The following is a 26820-nucleotide window of genomic DNA, read 5'->3' as shown; positions in this document are numbered from 1 at the left end:
CGACATGCTTTCCAGAGTTAGGGCGACCTTGTGATGGCCCATTTCATTTTGCTCAGGCCAGTGCTGTCTTGATACTACACCAGGCATTTCCTTTTCATTAAGTTGCAGGCTCACGCTTTTAATCCCCACCCACCCACCCCTTAATAACGGCTGACAGTGCATGATCACTTCTTCATTCACCTTAATGCACTTATAGTTTGTGTCATAAAAGACCAAAGGTGGGGGATGACCTTGAGAAGAGATAATAAATAGTGGTTTTCCTTAAAGAGGCAGCCTTAGTTTCTAGTAAAACAAATTAGCAAGAGAATTAAGGGTTCAATGGCATCAATTATGAGGGTTCAATGACATTAATCTAAAAGTTTATAAGAGAGAAAAAGCAGCACCAGTAACAGAGGAGGAGGGGCGGGTGATGGACAGGAAGGGAAATGGCACAAGACTTCTGCCTAGACCAGTCACAAGGATGTTTGGGCCCCTTTAATTAGGAATACAGTTTTCTGTGATGGGGAAAGTGGAAGTTCAGAAAACATGCCAGAACCTGTTGCAAATTCAAAAGGATATCAGTAGTAATTGTGCAAAAAGCCGCTGCTCTCTACATATTCCAACTTCAGACACTTCTTAGCAGTGCCAGTAATGCTCTTTCTGATGCCTCTCTGCTCTTCATAAATCTCTTACGCACATTTTCATACACAAATATATCTTTCAAGCTTGCCCTCATGTTAGAGCAAGATAAAGGATCTTTTAAAATGATGCTGTAAATTAGCATGCTGTAAATTAACTTGTCCATCATGCATTGATCAAACTGTTTCCTCTTTTTACAATACAAACTGTTTGTAAAAGCAGAACTGTCTGCCCCCTGTTACTTCCAGTTTGGGTAGAAGCTAAGCAGCCAGGCAAAGGAGGCACCTGCAAAGGAAGTCAGTCAGGCTGCATTTTGAAAATGAACCATCGAGTAAGCAGGGAGGTCATCATTTATTCTGACAGCTTCTTAACTGATCCAGTACTAGCGACATGTTCTTGGAACTCCCCGCACCAGCCGGAAGATTGCACCATGTGGGTATCTAAGAGCCCCCCTGTCCTCCCCTTCGCCATAGCCAGACCCTTTTGTGTTGCTAGAGGGTGAGCCATGCTTTCGACTTCCAGCTGCAGGCAAACAGCCCGCAGTGTGTCAACAATGCTAAGAGTTGTGCCCGCCTCAAGCAGCCGGGCGTGCTTGCGCGTGTGCCCGTATTTTCAGTGCTAGGCTCTTTTCCCTCCACAAGGACCCTGAGCCTAAATTCCACCTCCCTTGCTTAGGGGTAAGTCCAGCAGCAGGGCTCAGTTGAGCCCAGCTTAAAGAAGGCCTTTTTGAGGGCTCTGGTTGTGTGGATGAACTCATCCATGATGGCACCAAAGCCGGACCGCTGGGCTCCATCCATGCCTGTTGGGCTATGAGTCAGGAGAAGGCAGTGGCCCACCTTGAACTGGGCTGTTTTACCAGTGTGGGGACAGATGACGATAGCCTGTTTGAGAGTGTTATAGAAATGTCTGAAATAACACGTATTTACAGCATTCTGAGGTATTTTCTCTGAGGGCAGGAAATGCGTTTTCTTCTTCACATCGGACATAAGGATTTAGCATCTAGTCAGACATTTTGCACCATTCAGCAAGTGCGTGTTCAAGCCATTTCTACCACACTTTGTGTACTGAAAAATGATGGTTCTCCCGAAGGCACCTGGAAGCGAAAGCAGTTGATTAACTAGCCTATTTCCCATTTCATGTTTCTTCCTCCCGAGCTAGAAGCCGAAATCCTGAGCCACTCCTGTGCTTTGTTACCCTTGCAGAAACACTGCGACAGACAGAAGGCGAACCTGAGGATCCGGTTCAAGCCCTCACTCTTCCAGCATGTAGGCACCCACTCCTCCCTGGCCGGGAAGATCCAGAAGCTGAAGGTGGGCAGGTGATGCCGTGGCCGTGCAAATGCGGGCAGTGGCGGAGGCGTGTGTGGCCGGGCTCGGTCTTTCCAGCTCGGCGAGCTCAAGCGCCTCTCTGGGAGGAATGCAGCCCGCCACCCACCAGCGCGGCACTGCCCCGAGTAGCACAGCGCTTTTGTCTCAGACGAGTCCTGGAGACCTGGGTCCAGCGCTTGCCTGACCAAGCCAGGGAAGGAAAGGAAGCCGTGGCACCTTCTTCTCCCCACTCCACATGTGCTGGTCAGGCACCTCTCATGTCCGCCATTACTTGAGCTATGCACACGACTGGCACTTGTGGGGCAGGGAGCAGCAGCCACGGTGGCTTCCCTCCCTCCCTCCCTCCCGTCCATCCATCACTTCCTCCCTCCCTGCCTCCATGATGATATGAACCTGGTGACTAAGAGCTCACAGAGGCCTGCCCTGGGCTGTGCTTCCTGCACGCTTTGCCTAGATTATGGCACTGTGTCCAGAGCACCGGCGGGAATGATCCTGTCAGCCTGGAAGCAGGACATTGTGATGGTGTTTGTGTCTTGGTTGCCAGGCAGGGGGAGTCAGGCAGGTGGGGGAAAGCAGGCTTTAGAGAGGCAGAGACTGGCTCTGGGAAGAAGACGCAGCCTGGTGTGGGAAGAGGAAGTGTGCAAGTTCTTGCTGTAGTTTCACTTCTGAAGCTACCCTGTGAATGGAGGGGAGGCTGCCTGGGAGCTGCAGGCTGTTCTGCGCTCTCGGAGGAGGCAGGGTAGAGTCCTTGGAAATGGCAGGAGCATGCTTGCTAGTAAGAGAGGGGCAGTAAAAGGTACTGAAATCTCATGCTCTGGCCACTGGGAGTCGTGCTTCGCTCTCCCTTCCTGAACCCCTCAGGGATAATGCCGGCTTCGGCTTGAGATTTGGGTGGAGGAGCCCGAAAACACTCTGCACTGGAGTGGGGGGCCTGTGGACAAGCAGTGTGCATGCGCGCATGCATGCAAGCATGAGGTGTGCCTCTGTGTGGCAGATGTGTATGCAAAAGGTAATGGCTCCTGAATGGCTTAGGCAAGGGAAGCAGGTGCTTTCGCATGCAGGTGTATTCCCTGGGGAAGGCAGGTCAGCTGGGCTGTGCTGTGGAGACGGAGTGGATGCTTTGCTAACGGAGCGTGGAAGAAATTGCAAATGGTTTGGAAGGAAAGGGGAGGCATCAGGTCAGGAGGCAAGGGAATTGGAGCATGGCAGCGATCAACTCTGATTAATAGTGGCCAGGAAGCATTCCCGAGCTACGTGCCGCAGCATCGTGAAGAGCCTCAGCGCAGCCGTGTGCCTCCAACAGCGAGGCTGTGCAAAGGGAAGCTGCTCTCGCAGAGACTTGACTGCGAGAATCACAGTCCCTTTGATGTTTCTGTGATTGGAGGATGTTCTACCAGGAACATTCCAAGGGTGGCTCCTCAGCTGCTTTTCTTTTTTTTAACATCCGAAAACTGTTGAGCTACCTTCCCTCCCTCCCTCCCTCCCTCTTGTTGTTTAGTGGAGTGGGCTCAGCAGTTCAATGACTGCTTTTAGTTTTGTTTCAAGCCTGCATTTCTGAAGGGCAAAGGGCAAGCCGCATCCATTATAATGACAATGAAGTATACATGCACTCCCCACCCCATAAAACTAAATACTAGAAATGACTCAGACCTGCTTCCCCTTGGCAGTGGAAAGCTAGCCTCCAAAGGAAAGTTTTAGCATTCTTTACATCTTCAGGGCTTCTAAAGGCCAAGCTGCACCTTGCATCAGAAGAACTGGTCTCGCTTCTCTCTGGAGGTAAACGGTAGAGATGAAAAGGCCACCACGCAAGGAGGCAGGTGTCTTTTAGCACTTCTGCTGGGGCCTTTTAAGAGAAAAGAGCCCTGATGCACATGTGGTTTGAGTAACATCTGGAGCCAAAGGAGCCGAAGATGAAGCGAGGCTGTGCCGGCCTGGCAGGCTGGGTGGCAGCGTTGTCAATGGATGTGGTTCACCTCTCAGGAGAGCGAGGCCCGGGAGCAAAGCTGCATGACCCTCTTACTTCATGCCCCCTCCCCAAGCCCTCAGAATGAGAGTATTTCCCACAAAGGTGCAACTGGGATCAGTTACATATCGAACTAAATTTGCTTCACTTTCATCTCATGCATTCAGGACAAAGATTTTGGGAAGCAGGCTCTTCGCAAAGAGCACGTGAACCCTCCGGCAGAAGTGAGCACCAGTCTGAAAACCTACCAACACTTCTCTCTGGAGAAAGCCTATCTGCGGGAAGATTTCTTTTGGGCATTTACTCCCACAGCAGGTGACTTCATTCGCTTCCGCTTCTTTAAGCCACTCCGCATTGAACGGTAAGTAAGTGTGGGAGCAGCGGATGGGGAGCGCCCAGTCAAGCCCTAAAAGTCATTTTTCGCCACTCCCGAGCCAGAACAGAGCTCATTTGTGATGCTGGTTGTGCCTCGCTCGCTCCCTCGCTCGCTGCCTTGCTGGGCTCCTGAGTGCAGTCTGCAGCCGCGATTCGAGCACTTCCAGGGATGCTGGCCTTGTCTGGATTTCCCTGCCTTATGGGCCTCATGGCCACCTTGGAAGAGGCTCCTCCACCTTCTAAAAAATGTGCAGGAGAGCAGTCAGCATATCCAGAAGAGATGATGCCAGGCAAGACCTGCCCTCCCAGATCCTGGAACATGAGAGAGGCTGCTTTTGCCAGAGGCACCACATGCACCGGCTCTTCGAGCTCAAAGGGGGGCAGCCAGACTGGCCAGGGCCCCTCGGCGTGGGACTCTTCATTCCCCCTTGATCAGTGGCCCCTGTAAGAGAGAGGCGCCTCACAGGCAGGGCTCAGCTCCCCAGGAGTGCGCGGCTGCAGGCTGAGGGGCGGCATGGCCCTGCGCTGGGAGAGGCAGCCTGAGGGCTCCCCTGGACACTCGTGTGCAGAAAGCCCCCACTGCCTTCTTGTGCACGAGATGTGCTGCTCTCTTTGCTGCTGCTGTTGTGGCATTGCATTCACACCCCCCCCCCCTTGTTCCTTCTCTGAGGAAACCAAGGCAGCTTGCATAGTCCTCCTCTTTATTTTATCTTCAGAGCAACCCGCCTGTGAGGTGGGATGGGCCAAGAATGGCCGGACAGGGCCGAAAGGCTCCTAGTGCTGCACCGACTGGGGCCCCTGCCCTGGCATTGCCTGGATGCTGGCCAGCCACCTGCTGCCGCTGCATCTTTTATGTCTTCCTCTCCTTCGAGTCCAACAGCCTTTCTGTGGACTTTCCCCTTATTTGCAAGTTGAACGGATGCTTTGGAGCTATCAGAAAGGGGACCGTTCTCTTTGGGCTGGATCCATATTTAGTCAGACACATTGACATAATCTGGACAAGTTAGTCATGAGTATCCTAACTGCGTCTGATTCCAGAGAGCCTGCACAAAGTATAACTGTGCCTGGATCCAAGCTTTTAGTGATATATATTGCTGCAGATAAAGGAGTTTTTGCTTTTCACTGGGCCTGGCTGCCTCTCATTTGTGGCACCTGGCTTCTGATCCTGGCCTGGGAGGTGTAGCCTTTCTCCTCCTGAGTGGTCAGTGGGTTGGATCCAGCTTCCTTTCTGTCAGCAGGAACATTCTGGGAGCAGAGATAGACTCAAACCACACAGTGATGGAAAGGAATGGATGCAGTTTTTGCTGTTTCCCCCCAGTTTTGCAGGTCCCCTCGTCACTGCCTCCAGTTTTCTGCAAATCTCCAGGGGCAGATTTGGCAGGGGACACGGGGAGCCCTAGGGAGTCAGCAAAGGTAACTGTTTCCTGGATTCCACTAGCAGGACCCTTCACTGCATCAAAGGTGTCTTGTGGATTGGAGGCTTATGCTGGATCTAGCTCATTATTTATAACTGTAAAGTTGCCTCCAGGAATTATGGGGAAATTTTTCTCTGGAAATCCATCTGTCTACTTTATTTCCCAGAGCATCCACGTGAGAGTTTGCCTTTTTTTTTTTAAGAGATGTGAATATCTCCCATGTCTTCATCCTTCCTTGATTCTGTCCTTACCATTGGAATGCATGCACAATAACTCAATCTTCCATTTTGGTGTAGCTGAACAACAAATTGTGTTCTCCACAGGAGTGGATAATTGTGCTTCTTACTTACGTTCATTCAAATGCAGTGTGGGGTGCATAATTTGCAAGCGCAATCCAGCAATCCATCTGTAATTGGTTGTTTGTGCACTCAGAGCTGTCTCGCTCCAAGTGGTCTTTCTTGCTGGGAGAGCCACCTGTTGGGCCCCAGACATTTTGGTAAATTCTTTCCTGCTGCGGTACTTTCATGTGCTAATGCATCCCTTGCAAATCCTCCCAGTCACTTTTGGTTCCTGTCCCACAGGTTTTTCTTCCGCAGTGGCAACATTGAACACCCCGAAGACAAACTCTTCAACACAACAGTGGAAGTTTTACCCTTCGATGTAAGACTTTTTTGCTTTCTGCTGCCCCCTCCTTTTTATGGGTGAACTTTCGGAGAGCTGAGAGAGCGAAGCGAAGCAGATGCTTTTCGCTGAGCCCCTGAATGCCAGTTGTTGGCTCCAGTCCCGAGGCACTCCAAAGCAAATAGCCATCGTGAAGTGAGGCCAGGATGCGGCCCTTCGGCTCTGGGCAAGCGGGGCAGCTTCATGGTTCCACAGGGCTTGCTTGCTTGCCCTAGAATTGCAAAGGCAGCATATGTTGCTCAGAGATTATGACCCAGATACTCATTATTGTGTTGCTGGATGTTGTTTCAGGAGCATCAGTTTGGGGTCAAAGGCTTACTGAGGGGGCTTCAGAGGAGTCTGTGCCGTTACATTCTTGCGTTTAGATGCCAAATCCTAGAAGTGAGGCTGCTCGCTCCTTCTCTACTTAAAATATGCCACTTGTGGCAAGAAATGGTATCCTTACCAGGCAAAGTTTAATAGTCTTTTATGGGTCCTGAAAAAGCACAGAGATGGTCTTCTAGCAGCCCTGCACTTGAGAGTATGCTTCTGCCTCTGCAAACGTAAGAATGGCCTGGAGCGAGATGGTTAGAGAGGTTCCAGCTGTCCTCGCTGCAGGCTGTCTAGGTCCGTGTGGCCGGCCTTTTGGAAAGATTGTCTGTTTCCCTGCACAGAGTCTCCAGTCAGATAAGGAAGCCCTGCAGGAGGGAAGAGCAACAGCTTTCAAGTACCACAGGACATCTGACGGCTACATACAGATAGGTAAATTGCTGGTTCGGGGCAAACAGTAGCCTGCTGGCTTTGGATAATGTGCTGGGTATGTTGCTCTTCAGCCAACGCTATTATGACACAGAGTGATGGCAGAGGAGGCCTGGGGAGCTGAGCGAGCCACTTCTGCTCAGCCGAGCGCTCCTGCCACCTTGCCGTTGCCCAAGGGTCAAAAGTTGCTTGTGGCTGCATTGTCTTTGAGGCTCGGTTTGGGTGGATTTTCCTTTGTGAACGTGGCGCAGAGGCAAGTGCTGAAGACAGCACTGCAGAGGCCCAGTGGACTGGACAAAGCCAAGGACCCAGGCAGCACCCTGCTCCTGTTTACTCTCAGACTACGGATTCCACTAATTCATTTGCTGTTCCGGTTCCGGTTTCATCCCGAGGAGTGAAAAAGAAGTAGTAAAATGCCTTGACTGATTTCAGTGGAGTCTTTTTTCCCCTTTCCTCTTTCCATTTTTAATTTCAGGGGAAAATGTGATGCCTAAAAGCTTTGCTCCCCGAGTGGTCTGGGGCCATGCACACTTTCACAAGCGCCAGCCCTGGGATTGGAAGAGCATCTAGGTTGGCCTTCCAGTATCCGGGTTGGCCTTTGCATTGGTGACCATGTCCGTGTTCTCTCAGGTTCTGATTTTAAGCACACAGATATGAAACATGAGTTCCACTGAAATCAGGGCACCTACCTCCATATACAGGCTTCAGGATTGGTGCTGTATTAGTCTGTGGCAGAAACGTTAGGCCAGTCTTGCTGGTCTATCTGGGCAGCTTCCGGTGCCATGCCACGCAACTCCATTTCCACATTCTAAGAAGAGCTGAGGGGAACTGGTTGTCCACTGGTTGCGGGCTGGGTCTTCCTGTCCGCAGGAACGGTCAGGCAAAGCGGCACAGGATTATCTCAAAGGCTCAGCCCCTCGGCTACGCCATCTCCCTGAGGCATCCCAGAGTCCTGGTGGGTCAGTATGGGTCAAAGATCAGCATAGGAACCCCCGGCATGTGGCCTGTAGTGTGTGCTGCCTATGGAAGACCCTTCCAGCCAAGATTGGACTTGCGCCCATGTTGCTTTGTTTTCAGCATTTGATACAGACTTTTCTTTTTGGGCAAATGTTTCTGAGTCATGACTACATAACTTCTGAGTGGTATTTTATAATGTCTTTTTATTGCCTCTTTTATTTGCATGCTATTTCTTGTATACCACTCCACTAATTCTGATGTCAAGTGGCTGATCAGTAGCTCAAGTCAGCTCTGGGTTGCATGTCCTACATGCAGGAAGGCACTGCTGGTGGACTGGGAGCCCGGACTTCCATGTCCTCTCGCTTCGCTTTCCTCCAGAGGGTTCCACAAGCCGTCTCTGTGTAGTCTTCAGCACCTTCTTTCTACTCTACTTGGAACAAACATTGAGGCGTTGCTCTGGGCCCAGCCGAGAGGGTGGGGTGAGGCTTTGGGCCTCCTCTAATGGCTAGTTAAACAGCATTCTGGGCAGCCAGATTCTCCTGGAACAAGTAAAAGGGGCGGCTTCAGGGCTTTGGTCTGTGTGCATTTGTCCAAAGGAGGGTGGGGCGAATCCACAGCTGGCCTGCTGCTCAGGGTCTGCGCATCTGTCCCAGTCCTGCTCCTCTCCCTGAGAGTCTTCAGGGGTGAGCACCAGGGCCTCGGAGGGCGCTGCACTAGCTCTTCTGAAGCACTTTCATGTGCTTGACTGGGGACTGGAACTTACTGCCCTTGGTAGCTACTCGAAGGGCTTGGTAGCACGATGCCAAGCCCCAGACAGTCTCTGCATTTTTCCCTGCATCACATGTAAACTGCTGAGGGACAGCAAGAATGCTGTTTCTTCTTGTTTACGGAACATTTTGCCTTGGAGATGATGTAAGAATGCTCAGCACCCAACGTCTTGCCTTGGCTTCCTGTTCAGTGCTGTTGTCTGAAAACCCTTATGAAATAGTGCCCTTCAAAAGTGGGATCTGCAACTAAATATTGCCTGCTCAGTGTGCCAGCTAAGCAGCCATGCTTTCTTCTACAGTGCACCATCGCATGCTCCTCAGCCCTCTGGATTTTCATATGCATTCTTCCAACGATCAGCCAACCTTCTGTGCCCAAGGAGTCTGATTGGGCCATTTTGGAGGTCACCACTTATATTTTTCTGGAATGTGGTTGTACATCAGAAAATATGGAGGGGTTCTTGGCCTGCAGCCCGTCCCCCTTGTGCTAGGATGCCTCTACACAAGGACCACAGTGGGAATGAGTTAGCCCTGAGTGTTATATATGATGAAACAGCGCCACCTACTGGGCACCTGAGGCTTTGCAAAAACACACACGCAACAGCTTTGGAGTTCAGGATGGGGATGGGTGATAAATTTGCACAGCCTTTGCTGCCCATAACCTCCCATTACTTCTCACCGAGGTCTTGGTGCAGCCGCAGTTCTGATGCCATCATGGTCTGGGTGGAGGGGAATGTTGCATACAGGTTCTTTCTTTCCCCGGAAATCTCATGGCAAGCAACACTGGGGCAGACTGGTGCTTTTTCATGATATACGGCACTAGGAATCATGGTTATATTTCCCAGGACCAGCCAGATAGTGCTTACGCTGCAGGTTTTAATAAAAGCTACATCTTTCCTCTTGGGCAAGATCATGTTCCCTTTTCAGAAACCTTGAGCTGCGGGGGTGACAGGGCATAATTCATTTGCAAAGTCATTCTTTCTACTTTGTGTTTAGTAGCTGCTGGAAAAGAAGAGGCCGGTATGACTGAGTCAGAGGGTGGAACGGCACAGGGGAGCTGAGCCCACTGGGTGGCCCCTAGTCTAAACATCTGTGCTGAGCCAGCAGCAGGGCACTGGCAGTGTGTGACAGGCTATCACGGGGGAACGCGGCGTGTATTTATAGATCCCACATGGCTGCCGCTTGCTAACTTTACTATGCCAGCCTTGCCAGCCCTAGTTAGGGCGATGACAGCAAGCAAACCTACAGGTAGGTAACCTACTGCGAGGCCACTCTAATGATGCAACATACTCATCACTCGAAAATCTGGTTGGGTGTCTTCATGCAAGGTGTTGTTTACTTTAACAGGCTTAGATGCAGTTGGCCGCCTTATGGAGTGTTGTTTGGCAATTTAAAAGATGAACACCCCCCCCCCCCTTACAGGCGGTCCTATGAAATCTAAACTGAAGGATTCCAGCTCTAGGCAGCTCCAGATGTTGATGTCTCCTGAGAGGGAGGAGAGGATGGCTTAGGGACCAAGTGGCTGATGAACTGCACCCTGTGGAGCCACATGCTCGAGAGCAAAGGTCCCGGAGCCTGTGCTGCTCCTCTGAGGGCTGATGCTTGCCCTTAAGTGGTCCTTGGGCACGGCCCCCTTCATCAGGGTGGCACCTGAGTGCAGTGGTGCTGCTGTCACCGAGAGCTTTCCTGCAGTTGTCTTTCCTGTCCTCCTGCAGGCTCCTTCTCGAAGGGCATTGCTGAAGGAGAAGTGGACCCTTCCTTTGGGCCCCTGGAAGCAATACGACTGACCATCCAGACGGACTCTCCTGTATGGATCATCTTGAGTGAGGTAATGGGCTTTTTCGGAGGAGATGCTTGTGTGTTCATTGCCGCAGCGTCTTTCCATTAATCTGCTCAGACATGGCAGCCTGTAGAGATTTCCCAGCCTCATCCCGACAGGGAATGGGAACCGGGAAGTAGTGCCTCCTTCTAGGCTGAAATGTTTTTTAAAAGGATTAGTCATTGGGATGCTTTAGAAAGACTCTCTGTGCAATCAGGGCTGGCTCCAGGTCTGACAGGGCCCTTCACGAGGCACCCACTAGAGGCCAGTAACCTCTCCAGCTGACAGCATTTAAGCTCTTGAAGTGGTGTTGCTCTGGGGTCAAGTGGGACATTTAAAAGCAGCACCTGGCTGCTGTGCCAAGCTGCCCAGTGGCCCAACGCAGGCATCCGTGATGGTGAGCCCTGAGGGTTCAGCCCCTGCTCAACACAGTCCTGCCTTCAGAAATAAATCTGGGCAATAGAATAATTGACCCAGGCTAGCCACAGGTAGGTTTCTGGCAGCCTCTGTCACAGGACCACTTCTATTTTTCATTTTTCTTAAACGGGCACACACTAGAAAGGTCACTGAGCCAAGAGGCAGAACGTACCATTGCTTACTTCATCCTCTTAGAAGCTACAGCCCACTTTGGATGGTCAGAAGTGGTATTTCTGGAGAGGCTGCATGAGTTTGTGTGGGGTGTTGCTGGAGTTTTATAAAAAGGAAGCTTTGTAGCAAGATGTTCTGCGCAGCCTTGGTATCTATTTTGGGCTTTTGTCAACACAGTGCACTCTTTATGTGCAACAGTGAAATCCTTTCCTGCCACATGCAGAGGTTCTGCCGAGTGGTTGCTTGCGGTGCGGTTTCACCGAAAATCCAAGCCCTTCCCCCTGCAGTTTGAGGAGGAGTGAGTGGTTCGATAGCACAAACAGGAAAAGGAAATTTGCCCAGTGCTGATGGATATGTTTAAATGCATGTGCTTCCAGATATTCCTGAAGAAAGCTGACTGAACTTTAAGGCTGAGAGAGTGATGCACTACATGGCCGTTAGCTCTTCCCCTCTTCTTCCTCTCTTCCATGAAACTGCAGACGTGGCAGCATGGGAGCAGTCCTCTTACCAAGAGAGGTGTGCTTTAAAGGGCACCTGCTGCTCCAAGAACAGGAAGAAAAAGCTGGCGGTGAAACTTGGCTGGGCCTTGGTGTTTCCTGACCACACCTATTTTAGGAGAAGAAAAGTACTTGTCATGCATGGGTGCTGGACTGAACTAAGAGAAGAAGCACCACTGCTGACCGATCTTGAATCCAGCTGCCTTTGTAGCTGCAGAGAGAGAGAACCATGGAGATGAACTTTCCACGTAAAGGATTGTTTTGGGTCTTTTTGTTTCTTTGAGCAAGGACCACGCTTCCCACACCTCTTCATGCCCCTGCCCCTGGGTGCTGATGCCTGAATGTATCATGAAAGGGTGCATTTAGAAATACGGGTTTAATGAGCGTGAAGGCTAAGCAGGAGAGAACGGTGGCTATCTAGCTCCCTGAAGCTGTGGAGAAGCACTGTGGTGCGATGGGGTAAAAGCCCCTTTTGTGAGCAAAGCAGTCGCTCCAGAGCCGCTGGGGGATGAGGCACAGCGGGCGGCAGGCCTGGCGTAGGGAGGAAAGGGGCGGTGCATGGAGGGGCCAGGAGGGCAGGGAAGCGACACCGCACTGTGCCTGCCGGGGCGGGACAGGCCGCCCTCCCTCCCTAGAATACAGCTCTCGTCGAAGCCTCCAGGGTCGCCATGCCTTGAGAGGCGTGCAGAGTCCATCCTTTTAAATCCATATCTGTAACTTACTGGTTGATGTGAATTTTGAAATAATAATAAAAACATGTAGGCCAGTTCTCAAATGGTAGGGATTAGAGTGTAATTTAAAAAGAAAACCCCAATGTCTCTAGTTATACACTGGAATGCATTATACTACTTTAATGTGCTGTATTTTTTATTCTTGGATACATTTGATTTTTTCAAGTATATCTATATAAAATCTATATATATTAAAATGTGCACTGTAAAATTTTAATTCCACTTCAAGTAGCATGCTTTGTTCTGTTTGCTTTTTATAAGGCAAGAAAGTCTGACCACCCAGCCACCCAAAACACTTTGCAGGCATATTGGAACCATGTGAGTGACCAGCCGCCTGCACAGCCAGGAAAGATTTTGCAATGGGGAAGCTTGCTATTTAAATTAACACCTACAGCCACTTCTTTTGCATGTGGGGGTTGGCTGGTGCCCTGGGCATTCAGCCGTTCATGTTAGGCATTCTGCTCTCAGCAAAGATGCTTTCGCTAAAGACGCCCACTGTAAAATTATAGGTGCTCTGCCCTGACTTGAGAGCCATCTTGCAAGTCACCTTCATCTTTCTTAGGCCTCATGAGGGGGGGAAAAAAACTGCAAATCAAACTTGGCTACTTTGGCAGAGACATCTTACTGGTTGGGAAGAAGTCACCTTTCACCTGTGCCGATGTAGGGAGGGCTTCTTTGGACCAGCTCATATACAGGCGGATGTTCCAGGTGCGTGTGACTCAGTCAAGCTTGCCTATCTGAGAGAGCAGAAAACAGGACACCCCCAGCAACTGTGTGAAAACTCAGAACTTCGTTCTGGACGTTAGCCTGCTTGCGGAGTTGGCATGTCATGGACCTTTCAGCCCTTCTGGCTCCTCTTCTGCAAGCGGGCTTGGAGCGGCAAACTTTTCAGGGTGCTGGAACCAGGTGTGTGTTCCTGTGGCCAAGAAACCTGACTCAACAAAGCTTCCGCCTCTTTCGCTCTCACTGGGAGCGGTGCTAAACCTTGTCAGATTATTTGTATATGCTCCTTTGTTTCATTTCCTAATGGTTTAATGCAAAGTCATTGCAACAGTAACTTATAAAACCAGCTGTAGCCAGTAAGTGGTGTCACAGCTTTTTAAAGCTTTAGCAAGTGAATTTACAATACAAAGACTATTTCAAAAACAGTTCCTTTTACAAGGCAGCCAGTGTCTCTCGAGAATTGCAACTTCCAAAAGCAAGCGGAAGGTGCAAGCGCATCAGCCCCAGCGGCAGATGCCAGAAAGCCTCCCAGCTCAGAGGTTTGCCTGCATACAGTGGCAGGAACGAGGGGTGGCAGCGGCAGCCACGGCCTCCCCCACTGCCCCCCCCACCCTGCATTTTGCCTGGACAGCCACTCTCGGCCACCTGGATAAAGTGCTTGGGAGCAGGAGGCCAGCGGCTGGGGTGCCAAGAGGGAGGCGCGGGAGCCTGTGATTCAAGCCTCTTCCCCTTTTGCCCTCCCCGCGGTCCACTTGTACCCTTGTGGGGGGGGGGGGCGCCATTCAGTTTGTTCTAGTTGGCTGGAAGCAGGAGCCGGGGGCTTGGCCTTTAGGGTGTTTCTGGCAGGATCTCAGAACTGAGACTCCAAGAATCCTGCGTCTCCAACTTGTGTGTGGGTGGCCCTGCAGACATTACCTTGGACCATAGCAAGAACAAAACATGGAAAGCTCCCTAATCAATCTCTGTCACTCTCTAGCTGTAAGACACGTCTACACTCAAATTGACGATTATGAATGCACTGGTACTTCAGCTGTCAGGCAGTATGGAAATTGATTAATTAAAATACTATAATGCTCCAAGGGCATCGCCCCGTTACAGCAAAACTTCGTGTCCCTGTGATACAGTTACTACGGCAGTTATCCTGCATGCGCTTGCATTTTCTGGCTACTGAAAGATGCACAAATACTACTCTGAAATGATACAAATATTTTTCCAGCTGTCCTTGGATGGCACGGGGAAGTGTGCTGCAGAGCAGGGCCACCTGCGGGGCAGCTCAGGGGGCAGCACCACAACCAGTAATGTGCAAACACAGCAGCTGCCCAAAAAGGTGCTGAACTGGCCCCGCTGGATTTAGGTCTGCCCTGGAGAGGTACAAAATGGGAGGAGGAAGACAGATACAGAGAGAGAACAAACTGCAAGAAGCCGAAAGCCTTCTTTAATTTATTTGGGACATTTCCATCCCATCCTATACAAAAGTTTCAGAATAATGATACAATACAGTACAGTGGCAACACACAAAAATAAAATATAAATGTCTAATAAAACCAATATTAAAACCTACAGTTAATCCTGAAAATACAGAAAGAATAAAATGGTTTTGGCTTGCTACTGAAATAAATAAGGTGTCAACACAAAGTACACCCCTCTGGGGAGTAGGTTCAAGAACCGGGGCACCACAGTAGAAAAGCCGCTTCTCAGGGTAGCCACTCTTCCAATCTCCTTCCAAGGGGGCTTCCAAAGGACATCAGGCAAGGATCTTAGGGGGCGGGCAGGGGTGTATGGAAGGAGACACTCCTTCAGCTACCCAGGCTCTAGGGCTTTGTACATCATCACTGCCACCTTAAATTGGGCCCAGCCTCAATTGGTAACAGGGCAGGACTGGTGCTACATGAGCACATCTACTGGTCCCCAACAAAAGCTGGCTGCTCCCTTTTGGACCAACTAAAGTCTCCGGACTGTCTTCAAGGGCAGCCCCACATAAAGTGCATTACAATAGTCCAATGTGGTTTAATTCCTTGTTTTGCTACTTAAAGGAGCCTCAGGTGGCCAGGCTGAAAAAGTGTCCCCTACCCCTCTGACCTGAAGAGTTGCTAGTAAGATAGAGAGATAAAAACTTTATTATGGTGAAAGACCAGCTCCAGACCAGAGTTGCTGGTAATCACAGTGAAGAATGCAAAGCTAGATGGGCCAATGTTGCACAGCGGTTTCAAGTATTTTAAAAGCTGAAGCAAAGGAAAAGAAATTGAAATATATCTCTAAAGGATTTTGTGTATGCAGCAGGATAGAGAGCGGGCGAATGGATTAGAGAAGATAAACTAGAGATTAAATACAAATGTACAACTCTAGGTTGAGGTAGGCACCCTTTGGAGGTCCAGCTTCGGTTTTCAAAGGTAGGAATGATCCAAAGAAACATCGAGGAGTGGTCACTGGACAGCTACCAAGACCCACGGCTGTCTGCTGCTCTTCCCTATAGCGACCTCTTCCTCCAGGAAAATGGGGCAAGAGCAAGGAATGGGGACACTCCATTCCTTCGCCTGCCCTGGGCCATGATGTGGAGAAGCAAAGCAAATGGGGTAGTGATGCTGGCCAGAAGCAGGTGGACCCCAGAAGTCTTCCCATCCAAGGTGCCCCTCTTCCCCAGCACTAGAGGGCATGTTAGTTCCATGCAAAACAGGAAGTTGCATAGTGACCTTCTGTCTCATAACAATAGTCTGTTACTCTAATACAGTGGCTGGACAGCTTGTGGCCTTCCAGGTGTTTTAGCCAACTTCTGCCTGCCCTACGCAGCACAGGCCACGGAGAGAGAACTGAAGGGTCACACGCTGGCTGTCAGCCTTTGCACTGTCACTAGGCACTGAGCCAGTGGCTTTTCAAGTGGAAGCCATGGCAAAATTAACATCCATCAGACAAGATGCTCAACACAGGATTTCTTCAGTTCACTTAAAACAACTCGGACATTGAAACCTGGGATGCAATAGCCATGGTGTTTTAGCAGCAGGGGTCCATCGGTGGCTAATGCAGAAGCTCATGCCCGTGTGTCCAGTGATGGGCAAAATGGACACTGAGCCCGAACACAGACAAACCAATAAGAAAGCAGAGAACTCCAGCACTAAAGTACATGGGGCCCAGTCTGCCAAAAGGAAGGAAGGAAACAGATTAGTGGGTATCGGTGCTGATGGCTAGGTGTGATACTAATTTCAGACTTCAGTCTGTGATAAATAGGCATTATCTGTGACCACTCATTTGTGCTAGGAGCTATCATATGGTAGTTACAGGAAGGGGAGCGATTTTTGGAAAGTACAGCAAGGCCAGAAAAGTCTAGCCAAGCCAGTCCATAAGAAGTGTGAATGGCTTGGGAGAGCAGGGCACGCAGCTTCTTTGACTTTGCAGAGAGGCTTTTAGCCACTGAGGAAATAACAGGGGCTGCAAATAGGCAGGCAAGTCTCAGCTGCTAAAGTCTCAGCATGCCGGGACTGCAGAGAATCCTGTGGCGCCCCCAGATGGTTTCAGGAGACGATGGGATTGTGCCTTGAATTGGCTAACTCAGCCCTGCCTGCCGTTGTTACACAGCAGAAGCAACACCATCAAGCGCTGCTCTGAAAACTTCTGTGCAAAGTAATTTTACTATACCTATTTTCCGCTTTCTCCCATTCTTGCAAGAACCCAAAGCTGCTTACGTAGTCCTCCTCCTCTGCATTTTATCTTTACAACAACCCTGTGAGGCAGGCTAGGCTGAGAATCAGGGACTGGCCCAAGGACATCCAGTGAGCTTCATGACTTAGTGGAGACTACAGTCGAGGATTTCGGTGTCCCGGGCCAATGCTCTGCCCCCGGCTCTCAAAATAATGCCCACATTAGAAGGGTTTCAATTAAAAGAAAATACTTCTTCCCAAGATGTAGAGACTCATCATTATACTAAACCTTGCATTTCTTGCTGGGGAGAGAAAGAACAGTGTTGGTTTTGGAATTAGCATCAATCCTATGCAAACCAATCTGAAAACAAGTCCAACTAAAGTCTATGAAACTAATATTTCATATGTAAGACCGCTCCATTAGTTTAATAAAGGGCTGAGACCTGAAAGTCAAAACATTTCTTTCCACAGATACACACCAAAACAGAGGAATTAAAAAACAAAACCTTCTATCCAAACAAACTACTGTTAGTTGCACCTTTCTAAGCAATTTCAAACATGGTCTAAACATGAATAGGAGAAATTTGTGTTGTTTTCTACTACCTACCTCCCCCCCCCACTTCAGCAATATTAATTAAACCAGGTATATTGTTATGATTTGAATATGTCATGAGCCTCTTTGATGACAAAACTAAGTAGAAATTTAATTAATAAATGTATGTGCAGCACACAGAATTCCTGCAGAGTTGGGAGGGACGGTGTTGGACTCAGTACTGAGAGCCCCCTGGGAAATTCCGGCCCCCGCGCAGCTTCCACTCTGTTCCTCCTCTCCCTAGCAAGAACTCCCCAAAATGCAAGCAAGCCAATCCCCTACTCAGCACTGCAGAACCACCAACTCCAAACAAAGCATGCCTTGATACGCCTTCTTAGCCGACATGTGGAAGCACAAGGTCATGCCGAAGGACACAGGAAGCTGCCTTATGTCATCACACTATTGGTCCCTCTGTATTGCCAACACTGGCTGGCAGCAGCTGGTCTCCAGGGGTCTTGCCTGGACCCACCTGGAGATGGACAGGCCGGTTCTCCTGTGCAGGGAACGGGTCTTGCCTGGGACGGCATTCAGTGGGGCAGCCGAGAGCCGGTGCTTGGATGTTGGAGGGAGGCAGGAAGCGGACGAGCGACTTGGCAGAGCCTCATGCTCAGGGCAACTCACCTTTCTTTAGCACAACGTGTGTAGCCTCTAAAATACCGATAGCGAGCATACAGGTAGACTAATCCACTGAACGCTGCCAAAACTGCCAGAGAAGATAACAATAAACATGATTAATGTGGAAAGCCTGTAAAATACAGAATTTACTTCAAAAACAATTTAAAAAATAGGAGACGAACCTGGAATGAGTTACACCGTAAAATAAATTTGTCCTTTTGGGCTTTTAAGTGGAGGTTATCACTGATAGGGGATACTGTGAACTACTGGGCTACAACACCATAGAGAAAGCCCATTTTCCACCCCTAAACATTTCAGCAACATATGACTTACTGGTTTAGGGCACCATTTGATGCACATGTAGGCAATGACTGGAACTCGCATGCATAGGACTGCATTTGTGATTCATTTATAAGACTGACTTTACTGTATCTTTTTAGGCCTCTTGAAAGTGTTTGAAAGTGATGGAACTTTAAAACAGAACATTTCCACAGGAAAATCATTTCAATACCAAACGTCTCCATTAAAAATGCTTCAAACAAAGGAAAACACTCTCAATTGAAACCTTTTAGATATGCGAGAACCAGTGCCGGCTTCCCACATAAAAAGCACCACTGTGCCTGCACGGCTATTCTCCCATTGAGAAATGGCATGCAAAGCTGGGCAGGAGGCCCTGGAGACACGGATGCTCAGGGCCCCCAGCTTTGCTCCTCCTGATTGGTGCAAACAAACAGCCACTTTCCACACAGGTGTGGCTTGCAGACACCCTGATCAGTAAGTGGGTTCTTGTCCATTCAATCTTATGCCACATTAAAGCTTCACATCTTTGAAAATGCCTTAAGATGCCCTCTGTCTTTTCGTGACAAGAAAAACCTTAGCACATGGCTAGCCACCACATGCTGGGAGCCATTTTTCTGACATTATCATGCAACTACAGTTGTTGAGACTTTGTGGAGCAAGGGAAACATCCTAGCAGCACGGATGGATCCCAGCTTCTTTCTTGTGCTGCACAAAACATTTTCAAGGAGTGAGCCGCAGAGTCCTGTCATCCTCAGTTTAAGTGGGTGCGAACTTGAAAACAAACCTGAGAGTGGAGGAGCATGATGTGGCCTCACCCTGATGCAGCTCAGCTACTGCAGAAAGACCAGGGCTTCCTGCAGCACTCGAGTGAAAGGTGGCAAACACGACCCTAGCCCACACACCTGGATCCCTGGCTGGACCAGGCTGCCCCAGTGGGGGAACACCCGTGCCAGGCGCAGGTATGCCACCCATGTGGAAACACTCTGAGGGACACAGAGCTGCATCGGTCACGTCGGACTCTTAAAGCCCAAAGCCACCCACAGGGACAGGATGGACGCCTAACCAAACCCCCTGCCTGCACGGAGCCGGGGGCTGGCCAGACGGCCTTGCTGGCCCTGTCAACTCCACTGCTCTGCGATTCGGTGGCCGCCAACAGCAGAAGAGACAAATAAGGTTCCAACACCTTAAAAATAAACAAACAAATGTACTAAGATCACATAAGCATGGAACTATAACCAGAGAACTAAAGTATTATCAAGGTGATAATTATGACTTTGCAGCTGAAGAAAATTTGCTTTTTACCTTGATGGGAAAAGACTCCAGCCACCCACAAGAGGGAGATAAATATTGGAAAGTACTCGGAGCAATTTGCTCTAAACAGAAGCAAGGAGAACATTGTTAATTGACTGTTCAGGGGAACAATAATTCATTCGCATATTTTTAAAATGACACCACTAATTTCAGGTGGAAATTCATCTCCAATATCACATGGGGGCCTAGCTAGACCCTGAAAATTGTTCCTCCAGAAAACCTACCTAAGAGTTTATTTCATGGCCAGACGTAGCATGACGGACGAGCACAGGAGCACAATGCCCTGCCTCCGAGCCACGGGATTCAGGCCGCACTGCTGCGAGGCTTCTTTAAGCAATTACTTTAGCCTCGTGCCATTTGTCTAATTCATCACCGAGGTGCAACTTGCCCTGTCATTTAAACCCAAGTGATATGGCTTGTTTAAGGGGGAATAACCCTCAAATAACCCAACAGGGGGAATAACCCTCAAATAACCCAACAGGGGGAATAACCCTCAAATAACCCAACAGCAGGGTATGGAGCATTGGAGGGATGTTTTGTACTCGGGTTCAGATGGCAGGACAAATGGCCCCCAGGTAGGTGAAGCATGCCTCGCATGAGCTGTGCCTTGAGCAGCGCCACAATGACCGTGGGATCTGGGCAATGAGGAGTCGTCTCACGGGGCCAGTATAAAGATGCGAAGGCCGAGGTCCAGAAACACACGGATTATCTATCACACGGCTCAGCTGATGGACAGGCAACCAGTGTGAAGCAAGTGCAGCGTCTGGTCACAGGTCATCCCGGATGCCACCCAAGGCAAGGGCGAGACCCTGAAGGCCTGCAAGGCTGGGTCCCCATCCAGCCCTCTGGATTGGGCTTTCCTTTCTCCCCAACTTCTGCTTATGTAGGGATTTCCCAATTGTTGTGCCACCCCCCCCCCCCCACCACCTCCTAAAAGGCTGCAATGCCTCAGCTAAGGCTTCATTACTGGCACAAAGAACTCTAAGCCGAAAAGTGCTCCTCGTCCCGGTCCCATCTCTTTGCCCTCAGCTCTGCCCAGCAACAGCACACAGGAGCCCAGAGCGGCCGGAGCACCGCATTTGGCTCTCGTTTTGAAACAGGGTCCCACCCCAGTGGGAGGGAGGCTGCAGTAGCCCACTCTGGCAATAGTTGGAGAAGCTCTCTTAGGATGAAGTAATTACAGTAAAGTAACTGTAACAGACTACAGCTGGGTAAGTTTCAGTCCGGCTCATTTTAAGGACAATAAAGATAGTTTCTATTTGCAAATATGTAGATAGAATAGGTTCTAAGGTGGGGTGTGCTGCTCATTCCCATCTTAAACTGAGGGATAAATTACCTGTTCTATTGAGATTACATTTAATCTCAAGAGACGCGTTCCCTCTTGTACAACTTCCTCAGAAGAGACCAATTTGCACTGGGGAAGAGAAGGGAAGGCTTCTTCTTACCTTGGCCCCCTCTTGGCCTGTCCTCTGAACCCCTTTTCTGCAGCAGTTTCCACGTGCAGCTGTCTTAACTTCAGACACAGGACTGGAAACTTTATGGGAAAAAGCAACTAGGAGGGAGGACCATTCAGGGGAAAGCCAGCAGCAGGAAGAGTAAGTACTGCCTTTCCTCCTGTCCTTTCTCCAGTGCAAATCATGCCTCCCAAGGGATTATTTAGAAAAGAGAAGAGCTGACAGTGTAATGTATGGATTGCAATTAGCAGTCAGTGCAGAAAAGGAAAGGGCCGCATTCTCTCTAATAGAGCGCACGTGCGTTTTCATGTGAAGCTGCTCCAGCACCAGGCAAATTACGTTCCATGTTGACGTGAGATAGTATAGTTGGCATTGAGAGTCCATTGTACACATTAGTATCTCCAAAAGAAAGGCACAACTTAGTACCCCGAGAGGTGTTTTAGTACTCTTACAAAATGTGTAACTTTCCCTCCTGAAAATCATGAAAAGTAAGGGGAAGAGGAGAGCAAGAATGTTTTCACCAGCTGAATAGTGGTTGCTGCAGTTTCTTTACAAAGCTGCAAAACATTCTAGCTGCAATTTTCACAACCTGGCTGAACTGGTGGTTAGAAACCAGAGAAGGTGCCTCCGAGGCTGAGGGAGCTTTCCAGTGATCAGTGGTGTTCACTTAGCAACACCTCCCAGTTACTCCACACAACAAATTTACCCCATGCTCAGAATTTGGCAGCATACTTGCCAAAATGCCTTTCATGAACCTGCATATATGGAAGGTCTGGCCTTGGATCAAGGGTCATTTTAGCCAGCTCACACAGCCATGAAACCAGGAAGTATATATACAGGTTCTGTACCCACATGTGGGTATAGGAGGTGGGACAAAGTCTGAAAAGAAGGTACTTCATCAAGGTCAACAGGGATGGCACTTTAGAGATGCCTGCCTGTTCCAACGTTTGCTGAAGAGTATCTCCTGAAAGACTTGCCTATTAATTTCTCTAATGCAGGGATGGAAAGGCGTTTCAGTCTGTAAAACCCACTGCAGGGGCTGAGCACCGAGGCTAAATCCCTCTGCATGTCTGTGCCAGTTATCACCCTGATCGTACCAACACATGTACTTAGAGTTAACCTTTTTATCTCAGTGGAAGCTTATTCCACAAGTGTTTGGGATATCACGTCAACCCCACCACCCCAAACCAACCTCCAGGAAAGCTGACTTACTGAGCTCTGAAGATCCTTTCAAATTCTGGTGGACCTGAAGTTATAGGGGGAGAAACTTTGCACTTCCGCCTAGCATAGATCACTTGCATGGCAAAATATGCTGGACAGAAAGGGAGGCGTGGGGGAAGAAAAGAAACCTTTTAGTATACCTGGGAGATGAGGCACAAACAATGCATAACAAATGTATTCATAACTTGCTCACCTGCATCAGCAATCAGCACTCATATTTCACATGCAAACACAGTAAAGGAAGGCAGCATTTATCTCGGAGTGATCGCTTGCAAACTAGTTGACCTTTATTCTCCCCAGCCTGTCCTCATCCTCTTCTCAACAGCAAGTCACATTAGACTATTCACTGCCACAAGATGCAGGGAAGGCCACCAGTTTGGACACCTTGAAAAGGGGGTTGGAGAAATTCCTGGAGGAATCGCAATGGCCCCTGGTCCTGATGGCTCTATGCTACTTCCAGAACCAGAGGCAAGATGCCCCGTGCACCTGTGGCACCTGTGCGCTGCTTGCAGGCTTCCCCAGGGCAGCTTGTTTGCTAATGTGTGAATGAAGCACTGGATTAGACAGGCCTCTGGTCTGAGGCCTCCTTTGCAGCAGGCCTCCTTTGTTTTTAAGAGCCTGAAAAGTTCCAAGTTTATGAACCAGAACACACTATATTCTGTAAAAGGAGCTTTTAGTTTGTCATCTTTGTTTTGTCTGTGCAGCTTTGCTTTGATGGCTTTTTCACATACTATATTTTTCCGCCAAGTTATTCAACAAGAACTGTGGAAGGAGGAACAATGGTCAGGATAATCAGAATGGGACAAAGTGAGGGAGGAATTGATTTGACATGAAAAGCTGGAGCTCTCCAGCCAGCCTTCCTAAGCTAGCCAAGGGGCTAGTAGGCTAGGAAATGCTGGCTAGGAGATGCTGAGTTATAGCCCAACACAACTGGACAGAACCAGCTGGGGATGGAGGTTGCTGTTAAAGCCACCCACACCACTGCTAAATTCTGAATTTGCAGTTGAATCCGTCTGCACATTTTCCTTTCCAGTCCAGGTAACTAGAACATGCTGGCTTTTCAGGCTTAAAAATTAGTTTCAACTGTATCCAACTGATTCACTCCTATGGCCATGCCCAATTCCAATTTTCAGAAAATAATGATAATGAAGAGCTAAAAAGTTAAGATACAACCCCCAGAGATGCTAAAAAGGGATAAGTCATTGACCTGATCGGCATATTATGGCAGCAAATTGTGGGTTATTTAATCCATGGTTTGCAGGGACATGTGCCAAATGTGAGCTGTTTCCTGTTTTTGTAAACAATATTTGATTGATACAATTGGGAGTTGTGAGCATGACATCTGAGTCTGGACTGCTGGCTTATTAAAGCAGTTAAACTACCAGCAGTTAACCCATGTTTTATTTTCTTTGCTTGGTCCAGTTAACTGCTGGTTGTTCAGCCCCTAACCACCGCATGGTCCAGACACAGATGACACACTGGAATCCTTGAGATGTGTTGACTGGAGATGGTTTACAAAAAGCAGAAGTAAATTATGAATCACAAACAACTCATAGTTTTCCTCTATGATGTGGGTACTGGCCCAGAATATCTTTCATTTCATTACTAAATCTGGTGCTTTCAGCAGATTACTTTTTGAATGGCCAAGTCTGGTAAGAAGGGGAAGGAACATTCTTTGAATTGTGACCTCAGATCAGTGAAAGTGAAAAGAAAATTAAGTAACTGAGACACAACTTCACTTCATTGCACCAATTTTCTTATTATAATCTTGAGTTTAGCATTGTAGTTGATCATAAAATGATGAGAGTGAATCCAGTTAGGTCAATGAAAGGAAGATCTGCAACAAAGGGTGCAGTACGGCGTGTTCCTTATTACTTGTCAGCCAGTCATATCCTCTTCCAGATTACTCTACTCTATTCCCACATCAAACCAATTTAACTTCTGTGAAGTGTGAATTCCTCTGAGGACATTGATGCCTCCCCAGAGATCCTTGCTTATCTCCTGAAAATCACTCAGAGATATTTTGAATGATCTACTTTACCCCGAGATCTCCCAACCTTTTATTTCTTGAAGTCCATTTCCCCCCATAGCATGAGTGGGTGACCTGCGGTCCTCCTCCAGATGTTGGTTTGAGTTCACCTCATCCCTTACCATTGGCTATGCTGAGTAGGGCTGATAGAAGCTGCGGTCCAGCAGCATCTGGAGACCCCGCTCCAGTCCCTCAGGTTCTCTCGCCCATTCCTATCTTCCCTCTAACTTCTGGTGCATATTGGGATCACTTCACAACTCCACTTTTCCCCCAGTCCTTACGAAGTCTTCCTTGGACCCCCATGTTATGGTCAACCTTTTCTCCCCTCCAGTTATCATTTCAAGCCCACTGTTCAACAGTCCAGATGGTGTTTCATAAATATTTAAGTTGCATCAGGATGTTTGCTGTGAGGTCAACAGTGCAAGGCTGAGTCTTCCATTTTTAAACTGCAGCACAGAAAGGGCACACACACGTGTGCACGCGATTTTCTGCAGCTTTTACTTTTTTAACTCAAGGCAGGTTAGGTAACCTTCCGGGGCAAGGGAAGTGTCTCTTGAACACAGGGAGCCTGCTCGCATGACTTTGTGGGCTGATTGTGTACTGATTGTGGGCTCCTATTCTGTGAAAAATCATCCCAAGACGCTAGTAGTTGGACAGTATATAAAACCTTTAAATAAATACATTACAACCTACATTTTTACTTTTCATGTAAAAGTAGCAAAGCAATGAAGTTCTGTGATCCCAATATGAGAAAATTTTTTAAATTACTGCTCAGCAGAGCACCAGAACCAATGCTTAGATATAGTACACTGGTTTAAAAAAACCTGTTATACTCTTCTGATCAATGTAACTGAGTTAGCTAAGGTGTCCATGCAGAAATCTGTTATTTCTCTTAACCCCTTCCCAATATCATTATGTCCCAGCTAAAGCTTTTGCAAAGACGTCTTAAGTATTTCTCTAATGCCACAGGCCTGAGCAGGTTGGTGGCATCTACCAAGTTGACCTCATTCTTTGTTACATTGCTAGTTTTGTACAGTCATCCTGCGTGTGAGGCAAGGTGGGTAGTGGAAAGGAAAGGAAAGGAAAGGAAAGGAAAGGAAAGGAAAGGAAAGGAAAGCTTTGTGGTTTTCTTAGACCTTATCATGTAATGTTGCTGCGGTATGAGGGGCACTTCCTGTGTCATGTCTTCCAATGGCCACAGTTATGCAGCCCTTTGCTTGCACCCTGCAGGTGAGAGCGAAGCCCCGCCCTCCCCCATTGAAGACCTGCAGATCTTCCAGGGCTTGAGCTGAGATTCCATGGTAAAACATCCCCTCTTTGTAGTGCAGTTGCTTTGATCCTCTCCCTACATTTCTTTATCAGTGGCTATTCAAAATCAGCTAACCATTTTATTCAGTTGTCACAGGTGTAAGCATAGTTTTTAAAATCCAGGTTTTACTATTTTCTGATACACAAACCAAGAGCCACAAGTCAGTTTTATCTCGGGCTTTAAAAATCAAAGAACTACCAGGGTATCCCCCATCCGGGTGCCTCTTCTTCCCCCTCTAGCCAAGTCAAGGGCAGCGTGCCCATGTCCTGGTCACCACAAGAGCCCTGGCTTCATCCTGCCTAAAATAGATGGCATCTGACTTAGCCCGATTATAGTGAGAGCATGTGCCGTGCCTTACCTTGTTCCAAGACTCCCAAAATGGTCACGGTGGCCAGCAAGGCTGTCTGATGCAGCATGATGGTTCCCAGAAACTGAGAGATAAAAGTGCGGCAGCAGCGAAGCGGGATAGACTGTGAGACTGACTTTTCTGCACTGGACAGATATACCCACAGCTGCTATCAATATAATCAGACAGCAGCAAGGCTGTTTCCTCTTCCAAACTTAACTCCTTGCATGCTGGGCCATTATGATTGGATCCCGGCGACAGGGCTGCTCTTGCGTGCTTCCTTTCTCTGTCATTAAAGCATCCCCCTCACTAAAGCCTAAACTCCGCTCCCAAGGCATTCAGACGGGCTCTCTGTGTGCAGTTTCCATCTGTGGATCATGGGTGATTGTGGAAAGCCCTTTTCTTGCCTAAACTCACATAGGAATGTGCCTCTAAGGTCCTTTTTGGGACAGCCCTCAAATAGAAAGAGTGGTTCAGTGTGAGACCAGATGACAAGCAGACCCTTCCTTCCTTTGTTCACCCATTAGCTAAAGCTAGGCTAATTAGACATCGTGCCCTGTACAAATAGAGGAAAACCAGGATGGAAGCATCACAATACATGAATGGACACATATATGCATGCATCTAGGAACGTCTGAGCAGAATCATCTCCTTCCACTGAGTGCCCTGTGATTTGTTTCGAGAACCACTGACAATGAGAGAATTCAGAGGTGTTTCCCCAGAACAGCACACAAAGTTTAATCCAATTTTCCCTGTGGCTGAGAATCCTCAACTGGCACACCTCTAAATGTGGTTCTGTCTCTTCTTCTTTCAG

General features: G+C 48.7%; 2 protein-coding genes across 5 annotated transcripts in view; one reads left to right on the top strand and one right to left on the bottom strand.

The window, feature by feature from the left end:
• Window positions 1-12696, top strand: part of MGAT4B (alpha-1,3-mannosyl-glycoprotein 4-beta-N-acetylglucosaminyltransferase B) — a 91657-nt gene extending 78961 nt beyond the window's left edge. Inside the window, exons 10-15 of one of the 4 annotated variants that reach the window (XM_044454490.1) lie at window positions 1821-1928; window positions 4077-4270; window positions 6281-6359; window positions 7034-7121; window positions 10555-10667; window positions 11726-12696. In XM_044454490.1, coding sequence (XP_044310425.1) covers window positions 1821-1928; window positions 4077-4270; window positions 6281-6359; window positions 7034-7121; window positions 10555-10667; window positions 11726-11773 — 630 coding nt within the window. In that variant the 3' untranslated portion in view covers window positions 11774-12696. The other 3 variants (XM_044454491.1, XM_044454493.1, XM_044454492.1) reach the window with 3 other exon arrangements.
• A 1914-nt stretch (window positions 12697-14610) lies between these two features.
• Window positions 14611-26210, bottom strand: LTC4S (leukotriene C4 synthase). Its single transcript, XM_044454494.1, has 5 exons — window positions 26019-26210; window positions 22314-22413; window positions 19639-19709; window positions 18043-18124; window positions 14611-16327 (listed from the first exon to the last, which is right to left on the bottom strand). Exons 1-5 carry the CDS (start codon window positions 26074-26076, stop codon window positions 16210-16212), a joined length of 429 nt encoding a protein of 142 aa, XP_044310429.1. The 5' UTR covers window positions 26077-26210; the 3' UTR covers window positions 14611-16209.
• Window positions 26211-26820: the final 610 nt, after the last annotated feature.

Source organism: Varanus komodoensis, unplaced genomic scaffold (assembly GCF_004798865.1).
Source record: "Varanus komodoensis strain SLA01 unplaced genomic scaffold, ASM479886v1 scaffold7_3, whole genome shotgun sequence".
Taxonomy (NCBI): Eukaryota; Metazoa; Chordata; class Lepidosauria; order Squamata; family Varanidae; genus Varanus; species Varanus komodoensis.
The sequence above is the reverse complement of the archived record's forward strand: the minus strand, read 5'-3'. Positions and strand labels throughout refer to the sequence as shown.

Coding starts and splice junctions, on each gene's coding strand:
- LTC4S (XM_044454494.1), bottom strand. CDS start 26,076: ATGCTGCATCAGACAGCCTTGCTGGCCACCGTGACCATTTTGGGAGTC. Junction 19,710..22,313: donor GAAAGGATCTTCAGAGCTCA/GTAAGTCAGCTT, acceptor GCTTCTGTTTAG/AGCAAATTGCTCCGAGTACT. Junction 16,328..18,042: donor ACACGTTGTGCTAAAGAAAG/GTGAGTTGCCCT, acceptor TCCTTTTGGCAG/ACTGGGCCCCATGTACTTTA.